The sequence below is a fragment of the Hyalella azteca genome, unplaced genomic scaffold, assembly GCF_000764305.2.
Source record: "Hyalella azteca isolate HAZT.00-mixed unplaced genomic scaffold, Hazt_2.0.2 contig4152, whole genome shotgun sequence".
Classification (NCBI taxonomy): Eukaryota; Metazoa; Arthropoda; class Malacostraca; order Amphipoda; family Hyalellidae; genus Hyalella; species Hyalella azteca.
In genome coordinates, this window is record NW_025934377.1 from 294,615 (window position 1) to 304,482 (window position 9,868).

The following is a 9,868-nucleotide window of genomic DNA, read 5'->3' on the forward strand; positions in this document are numbered from 1 at the left end:
TCTAGCTCATTTAATTTAAGATGTACATTAAAATAATCGTTCATGTGGTAGCAAATAGAAACTTTATACTAAATTGTGTTTTTGTAGCATTCATTTTCTTCATATTTAAAAACATTATTACGCTCATATACGACCATGACGCTCATAGACCAGGCTGCGAAGTGGGCTGGGAAAGAAGAATGTAAGTTTACCTTGAAGAAAAGATTTATTGCCTGCGCCTGCAGGAGAGCATGACTACCAATGGTCTGGTCGTGCTGAGGTTTCACCTACCTTTGGGCATGAAGTGCATATATCAAAGACTAGAAGAATAATTCGGAAAAGTTTGGGGTAGCGATCAATGAAGAACAAACAGTTAAACCGACGTATATCGAGAAAATGCTAGAAAAGTCACATGCTTTACGAACATCGGGGTGCAAAATTTCATCCTCCCTGATATTAGTTGAAATAAAACATTTACATAATCTGTCTTAATGTCTGCGTATTGAAAATAATAAGGCAGGATAGCATTCCAAATTTCAGACTTGTATCTTATTTTTGAGGGAGTTATTGAACCTATAAATAGTTAAGAAACTCCATAGCGACTATCGTGAGTATCGCGGCTTAGCGCGTTGATGCTGAGTCTTAAAGTCTAGTAAGGTGCTCAATTAAAGAATTTAGCTGATCTTATGAGGACATTTATTGTAAAAAATACATGATTGCCTTATATTATACAAAATTATGATGTGCAAATTAGAATCATATAATGCAAAAATATGAACAACAGTCCACATGCGTTTGATATATGCTCAACTTTAGGACAGAGGCTACATAAGAGAAATTTGCAATGCAATTTTACAATAAATGCAATTTTACGCAATGCAAATTTTTTGCGCAATTTTACGCAAATTCCATTTACACTAACGACTAGATTACACTTCTAGAGGAAACGAAGATCAAATACGGAGTTGGTAATTTTTGAAGATTGGGTTTTAATTTCTATATCTTGATTACCCATAGTGCGTTTGTTCTGGTATGGAGTGAACTGGATGAAAGACAATGGCACTCTGATGAAGAAAAATGAAATTACGAAGATCTTACTTAATTGGGAGGTAAAATAATCTTAAATTAAACGAGATCCATAGAAATTTAAACGATTAATTTTACCTTATACAAGAACTCTACTTCTACTCAGGTACTATGCTGTGAAATGTGATTAAATGAATAGACGCCGATGAAACTTCATCAAGAATTAGTCATCGAACACCTGAAAACTTCATATATAAGATGCCGACAAAATTGTCGAAAAATAAAACTGATCGTCTTAAAACAAATACGCCAATTTTTCCATGCAGGCAGTACGAGCGTCATCACGCTTAGGCGTGTTTGAATCTAAAACAATCTTTCATAAGCAATTTGATTGTCCATAGCAAAACATTACATTTTCGCGACAGTATTTTGTGTTTAAAGGTTCTCGACAGATTCGTTGATCCAGTCGATGTAATATTGGACTTTAGTGTAGACTCCGGGCTTGTTGGGCTTGGCGCAGCTGCTGCCCCACGACACAATGCCCAGCACGTTGAAACTCCCTGCAGAGTAGAAAAACATATTTCAATATTTCTTCAGAAAAGAAAATAGAAAAGAATTCTCTACGCTAAAACGAATTTTCAGAAAACTATTGAGATATGAGAAAGAATTGATTTGTATGACTTATAAGGTTCATGGTCGTTTTCATAGCCCAACGGATAATCCTGTTCTAAACTGGGCCATATCATTTAATAATGTGGCTGAGTCATGGTCACTTCTCCAGGACACGGTTATGTCTGCAGTTGATGCGTGTGTACCTAAAATTAAGCTGGGTGGAGCCAAAAAAAACTCGGTGGATGAACAGTACAGTTTTAGCTAAGCTGAAAACAAAGAAGGAAGCAGACCAGCGTTATTTACAGACTCGTAGCGATGCTGACTATAACCTATACGCAAGAGCTCGAAATTAAGCTAAAGAAAGCTGTCGCACCGCTGTAAAAACCCTCGAAAAACGTATTGCTAAAAATGCAAAAAAGAACCCGAAAGCCTTCTTTTTATACGCTAGCTCGAAGTGCAAGATGAAGGACGGTATTTCTGATTTGAAAGTAGATCAGCGAAAGATATCCTCTGATGAGGGCAAAGCCAACGTACTTAATCATTTTTCAGTAGCGTATTAAGCCTCCATTATCGACGTCTGCGTGGGGACCTCATTGAAGTATACAAGTATACTCATGGCTTATACAAGGTCCCAGAAGGACTTCTAGAATTTGAAACAAGAACCAACACCAGGGGCCACGGCTATAAACTAAAAAAACAGCGTTGGAACACATCCATGCGACAACATTTCTTCTCGCTTCGAGTCACCGACATGTGGAACAGCCTCCCAGTCAAGTCACGAAAAATTCAAGAATCGGCAACAGGCCATGGGCCTATTTCTTCAACGCCGACACTTCTATTCTATTCTATAAAAACTTGACCCGATCATTCGAAAACACAAGATAATTAACTATACGAATTATAAGTGCACATTATAAATAAACATTGCAAATCATTATAATTGACATTATAATGGCATCCATTATAATGTGGTTAGTAGCTCACCATTAACCTCGCACACAAGCGGACCGCCCGAGTCGCCGCCACACGAGTCCACGGTGCCCTGCAGGTAGCCTGCGCACACCATCCCCGGCCCGAACTGCATCTTGCCGAGCACAGCCTCGCCCTGACACACCTCAGCTGCCAGGAGAGGGACTGAGGCAGCCTGTAGGCTGTCGGGTTTGTTTTCGTAATCCGCAGCTGAAATTGGAATATAACAACTGATTACTTTGTGCGGAAGCAAGAAGACGTCATATAACGAACACGGTAAGAGAGATTGCACAAGTGGTGTAGTCAAAAATGTAACAATAATACCCGTACGAAGAATTCGAGATAAACGTTGCCACACTGGGAATATTTTGACAAAAATTCGAATTCATACCTACTAATTCATTTGGTATTTCATTTAATAATTAGTTATATGAAGATCTTCGACAGAGATGCAAAGATTACTTTGTAATTTATAACAAAGGAACATGAAGTTTACCGCACTAAGTGCACAACGTACAAACTGCAACTGGGCATCACCCCTGGTTCGGTTCGAGACTCCGGTCAAGTCCCACCATTAGTAACGCCCAGCCGCTGACATAACCCACCATAAGTACTCCCAGCCGCTGACGTCGGTCACGACCCACCATTAGTAACCCCCAGCCGCTAACGTCGGTCACGACCCACCATTAGTAACCCCCAGCCGCTAACGTCGGTCACGACCCACCATTAGTAAGCCCCAGCCGATAACATCGGTCACGACTCACCATTAGTAGCCCCCAGCCGCTAACGTCGGTCACGACCCACCATTAGTAAGCCCCAGCCGATAACATCGGTCACGACTCACCATTAGTAACCCCCAGCCGCTAACGTCGGTCACGACCCACCATTAGTAACCCCCCAGCCGCTGACATCGGCCATAACCCACCATTAGTAACCCCCCAGCCGCTGACGTAGCACCAGGTGCCGTGCGTGTAAGGCGTGAGGCGTGTAGGGAGACACGCAGCGGACACAGCAGCGCTGCTCGTGATGCCCTGCTCGCCCTTGAGCCTGATCACTGCCACGTCGTTCGCGTACGTTCCTCCTAGATTGGAAACGGTACGATTTATGAATAATAGGCAAGAGACACACAATTTAATGAAATAGGGTTCGACATAATAAAATATAGATAATACTTATATTATTATTATGTGGAAAGAAGTATTAGATCTGAGGTAAAATCTGTTGTTACAGATTTAAAAGAGGTTGCTGACAAAGCTAGTGCAGGACATTTAAATCCTCTGATGCATATATGACATATTATTCTCGAAAATATATCGGAAAATTCCGCCTTTAAATTCATATCAATAATCTTGAATGTGTGATATTTGTAGGAATGCAACAATTGGATACATAAAAATGTAGCGCTGGATGAGATTTGTTAAGACGCATCGTAATTCAATCATTTTCAGGGATCACAATAGGCCAGGCCTTCGACTGAAGATTGCTACTTATTCGGCGTTAAAGTCATTTAAAAAAAAAAGGAATTATTTACGCAACTCACTCATCCACTAAATTATCTTGAATACTCGTAAACATAAATTGTTGAACTATTTAAACTATTTACTCATCTTGAAAAATCACTGATTTTCATTTGAAGACCACGTGATGTTAACTCCATGTAACTCGCCTGGAATTTTAGAACTAGATCAGAACGAATACAGCCGAAACACATACTCACCTTCCTGGAACTTAGGATGGACGATCCAGCCCTCAACTTCAAAAGTTTGTTCGTTATCGTCAATGGAAGAACGGTGATCATCCCCGACTTTGATGACGAACTCTGAGGGTTTGAATCCTACGAGGCAGTGAGCTGCGGTGAGGATGTGGTGGGGACCAATGATGGCTCCCCCGCAGTGGTGGTGCGTCTCACGACCGTACTTCAATTCCATGTTGGCCTGGAATACCAAAAATGTCACTAAAGTGCTCATTCTAGCTTCGTTTTACAAACACGGTTCGAAATAACCGAGAAAAATCGTTGTTGGCGGCGTTCTAGTGGTCGGTCGCCACGTGAAAATGAACTTTCTTTTAGATATAGTCCGGGTTTCATGAGTTAAATTGGATGTTTTGTGCGGGTGAACATGATTTTTTTTCATGTGCTGGCCGGCCACTGAAATACAGGTAAAATAGTTTTGCAGTACATTGGCGGTATGATTTGCACATTGATCGCTCTTTATTCATTTTTTGCTCACAAAAAATATTTGAAAGTTGCTTAAAATTTTGAACCAAGGCAGAGAAATTATTCTCTTCAAAGAAATTCGCTCACCATCCAAGGATAGGCCCCGTACGGCACCGAGGACCCCCCGATTATTCTACCGGAAGGACGAAGAGATTTTTTCTCCAAGTCATGGAAGATGCTACGTTGGCCGCAGTCCCTTTCGGCCCCGGTGCGTACGTACGTTGCACTTGACGCCGCTGAATACGTTGCGTCATTCATTGGAAATTTCGGAAAACCTCCATTCTTGTAGCCGATGCTACGGCCTGACTCTGACGGCCTCTCGTGTGCCAATTTTAAATCGTTGACATAATTGCTGGTGCCTGTGATCTGCGCTTCGTCTCTGTTTTCCGAAGATCTTTCCTCATTCACTTCTGTAGTTGGGAGATCTGAGTCATCTCGACGACTAGTTTTTGAGTCTGTGTGTCGTGACTCGCCTTCTGAAGTAGAAAATCCGAAGATTTAAAATCAGTATGTTCACTTTAATTACAGAGAGCAAGTGTTTACTAACAAATTCAAGATTGAGGTAGTATTCCTTGATTGCGTAATGTGCATCTTTGCAAATGTGAAAGGGAGGGCAAACCAATAAAAGAAATGCTACGTTAAAGTAATGCTGCGTTAAAAAATGTGGGATATTGCCCATTTTAGTTCAACTTTTCTTTTCACTCAAAACTCATTCATCGTGAAGAAAATAGTTACACCAAAATTCCTAATAATGTAATTAAACTTGTTTGGATCTGCATCTCTATAATCATCATTTTTCATGAAACCACAACAACTTATTTTCAAGACGAAATTGAAAAGAAAAGCAAATGATCTATCAAATCAAACTATGAAGTTATAGTACTCGGCATCTCAGCAATTTATCGTACTTTTTTCATAATTAAAATTAATGAGTGCCGGTCGGCTGACGACCATCATCTACCAGATTTTTATCAGAGATTTTTTGGGAGAAGCAATTTTTATCAAAAAATCTAGTGTTTACGTTCACATGCTATCGAATTGACGCAGGATTCTAGTGCGCACACACAGCCGCATTGCTGCAGTGAGAGTTGCGTCCACGCCAACTAGTGAAAGTGCAAGTTATTTGCATCGCCTTAGCGATGTCTTTGAAGAGCAAGTGCCCCAGTGACCTGACTTCAAATTACGTATCATTTGTTCAGGCTGTATCAGAGTTACCCCGCCATTACATCTAAGTGAGGTTTCTGCATCCAAATTTTATGGTGATTGCGATGGCATGCGGCGACCGACCATAATATGAGTATTAGGTGCCGTTGCGCAAATTCCAACGCAATTACATTTGCATTATGTGCCTGAGCTCAACTTTCAACCAAATTGCCTTTTTTTATTTTAATGGCTTATGCTATACTTAATTGGCGCGTTAGTTACAGAATTGTGGCCGCTATATCGTGCCTCACTCATAACCATCATGCGGACTGATGTGTTGTGAGCGGATAAGATGCAAGAATTTTGAATTACATAACACACGAGTATTTGAAATTAGAGAATGTTGGCAAGGATCTAATATGAGAAAGTCGTATACTCGAGGAGCATGTATTGTACTATTTGACTTATAACTGTACTTTTAGGCTCTGTATTGTAAGATTCGTTTCCAAACTCAGAACTTAGTACAAAATTATGCACCTAAGGAGACGGAAATATTTGAGAATCATTCTTTCAAATTCTTTTGGCCATTTTAATTTAGTTCGATTTGTATTCAAGGTATCGAATAAAGTGGGGAACTATACTCGAACATGTATAATTAAATCACTTATAGCATGATAATTGTTTGTCGACATGTATGGATCTGAATTATGAGTGATGTTGAGACAGATTAGTAATAAGGCAATCATTATTTAATTGTGAGTTTATACTGAACACGATGCTCATACAGGAAAAAATTCAATGTGTTGGCTATAATAGCAAGGATAAAAGGAAATAATTACCTGTTGATAAATAGATGCAAAGAACAATAATACAGAGTCTTCTTCTGCAAGAAAAATTCATCTTGATTAAGCTCTGAACTTAACGGTTAAAAAGTCAAGGCACGTGTGATGCGTAACGCGGAGACGACCGACGTACAACCCCTCACTCTTGGTATGCGACTGAATCGGTAGGCAGATGCAAGCGATTAATATACAACCAGATGCGTAGAGCCACTGCCACAACCGGTGCTGATGACCTCGACATCAATGGCTGCGGGTCATTTGCAGCTTTGTTTTATCTTCTTTATCTGCACCTAAAATAGAGATAATAGGTGTGATGATTGCTAAGTTGGGAGGAAACGACGCAAAAGCGGACGATGCGCAGTTTGTTGATCAAGTCAGATCCTTACAGACCTCTGGGTCAGGTCAAGGCCTGGGAAGTGTTTTTAAATATAATTCTGGGGCAGAAAGTCAAACTTTGCGGAGATTGAATCAAAATATTTCAGGCCATCTGGAGCGAATAATCTGTATTAGATCACCAATCACCTTACGGCCATCGCAAGACCTTTGAAGATGTTGACAGCAAGGATATTAAATAGTGAGGTAGGTAATCTGAGTAGAAGAAGCACAGAGCGCTCCATTACAAGTAAAAGAACAAACGAACCAATCAAATGTTACATATTAAAAATTTAAGTTCACACGAAATGCCATTGTTAAAAGTTTTTTAATCGTCCTGGCCACGCCTTAAATGCGCCGCGCCTCCGAGCTGCCAAGAGTTTAGCAGAGCACGGAACTCAGCGCCTTTCTCTGTCCACTCTGAATTACTGGGTCTTGTTTGCATTCTGTGGCGTCTGAATATTATTTACAGAACGAAAAAAATTCCACCAGGCAGCTCTCATTTTACCCAGAAATATGTGCATATTTGTTGATAAGGATCAATTCGTGCTTGAAAACTTGATGATTATTTTCGCTTGAGTAAATAAGATACTAAATTTTTCTATATTCGGCCTTGTTTTCTTTGTATAAAATATTTCTACAGGAAGCTCGGCAACGAAAAAGAACACAATACTTTCACAGCGCGACCGGCACTTTTTCCAATGCAATTAATTTATGTTCTGCCTAATTAATTAGCTACTCCTCCTGGATGCTCGCTATGGCTGATCTTCGTATGTTAGAAGTCCTACATGACTTCGTATGACTCAAAATTTCGGGAGATATTTGCCTGATAATCCAACATTTTGATTGCACTATACCATGGGTGTGAGGAAGGAGAGGAAGCATGAGGTCCAACCTCTCCTTAATTGTCACATCATTACAAATAAAATTCGGCTATTTCAACTTTTACCTCACTTCACCTCACATGACGCAGTTCCCTACTAGAGTGGCGCGACCCACACTTCGAGACGCATTGCCTAAAAGTCTTCCTCGTGTATAATTAGATTCTATGGACACCTTAGTAGGAGTGATTCGCTACCTTTGAAGTTATAGATTAGAACCGTCTGTTGCTTCTACTTGACTACACTATGGTCATTTTTTTTCAATGAAAATTATTTATGGGATGAATTCAGGTGATCCATCAGGAGCGTTGGCCTAGTCTAGATGGTTTCTCAACCCAATTGTCGATATATTGTCATAACCCATTTTGATTTGTTAACTATAGAGCTGATTATAAGTTTAGTTACAGATCCCATTAATTATGAATTAGTCTGGTATTGAGAAAGTCATTAAGGTATTCTCATTGAGAAAGATTTGCATAATTACTGGCTCCACAGTACTAGATTCGTGAATCAGCAAGGCTGATTGAGAGTCACGATTGAGAGTCACGCTAGCTAATTGGACAATATTAAGAATGCTAAGCGCGCTCGTTACAGACGAGGTCGGGTGCCTTATCGGTCGCGCCCGCAGTGGCGCTGCTTCGGCATCAGCGGTCCTAGGAACAGACTGGAATGTGAGAGTTGCGCTGAAAGTTTCATAAGTTTCTATTTCTTATTCGAGTTCATCAACTTTGTTTTTAAATTATCTTTTATCTTCGAAAAAAGATAATTTGTTTAGGATCATGCATTAAGTTCTATTCTGTAAGCTGCTTTTTAATTTTAATGAAGACATTGATGAATAATTGAAGATCTTTGATTAGTATAAAATTAACAAAATTTCATAAAAAACTTATTTAGGTATTTACTTTATGGGTAAAAGGAAATAAGCACATTTTAAAGTTTCCGATTCCAGCCTCATTAATTTACTAAATTAATTTCTGCGTTTTACGAAATCGAATAATTTGAAAGGCTGCATTTCATATTTAATTTGTCGGTCACGAACATAGTGACACATTTCGTACGTTGGCTGGCTCTCTCTTCACCAGACTAGAAAGTTTAGTCATTCTGGTGACCTAGAAACATGTCCTTGCTGCTGCACGAAACCGACAGTGCAAAATATTTACTCTCACTGAAAGTGCGCAAGACAGCACCAGGCACGATTTTAAACCAAGCCATTTGACGCATTAAGAGCAGTTGTCCCTTATTAATTATTAAATTAATAATTAATTAGCACCCGAATGCCGTGCATTGCTCAGGATAGCATTTAAAACCTATTTAAAAACCTATATGTATTTTAAAAAAATTAAGTAATAATCGAGTTTTGGGGCCGGGGGATAAACACGCGGCGCAACCTCAAACAAAGTGAGATGATCAATGGTACATGAACAGTTGCGTCATTTGACCTGTGGTTCACAAGAAGCGAGGCTGGAAATGAAGTGCAAAATCAGGGCGCGTTTAAAAGTTAGGGGATCGCTGAATAATTAACGCGCTTGCGAGTTGTTCCGAGTTATTTAGTTATTTATTCATTCAGTTTTTTCATATTGTGGTCCGAAATCGGGAGTGACATCAAGAACGCGTAATTTGTGTAAAATTTTCAACACTTAATGTTGGAAGCACTGTTAAGTTAAAAAATTGTATGCAGCTGAAAACAAATTCTCTGCATTTCTATTAAATAATATACGTTTTAATGTTGGATTAATTAATTAAAGGATGGCTTATCAAATTGGAATTTCGCTAACTTATGAATTTATCAAGCCGAAGTTTTAAAGTAATTATTTTGTTAATTTTCTTTT

At 39.5% G+C, this 9,868-nt stretch overlaps 1 protein-coding gene across 1 annotated transcript; it reads right to left on the reverse strand.

Moving 5' to 3' along the window:
* Positions 1–682: 682 nt before the first annotated feature.
* LOC108673095 (serine protease 30) lies at positions 683–6,929 on the reverse strand. Its single transcript, XM_018160877.2, has 6 exons — positions 6,784–6,929; positions 4,889–5,277; positions 4,304–4,520; positions 3,512–3,667; positions 2,602–2,796; positions 683–1,565 (listed from the first exon to the last, which is right to left on the reverse strand). Exons 1-6 carry the CDS (start codon positions 6,842–6,844, stop codon positions 1,441–1,443), a joined length of 1,143 nt encoding a protein of 380 aa, XP_018016366.1. The 5' UTR covers positions 6,845–6,929; the 3' UTR covers positions 683–1,440.
* Positions 6,930–9,868: the final 2,939 nt, after the last annotated feature.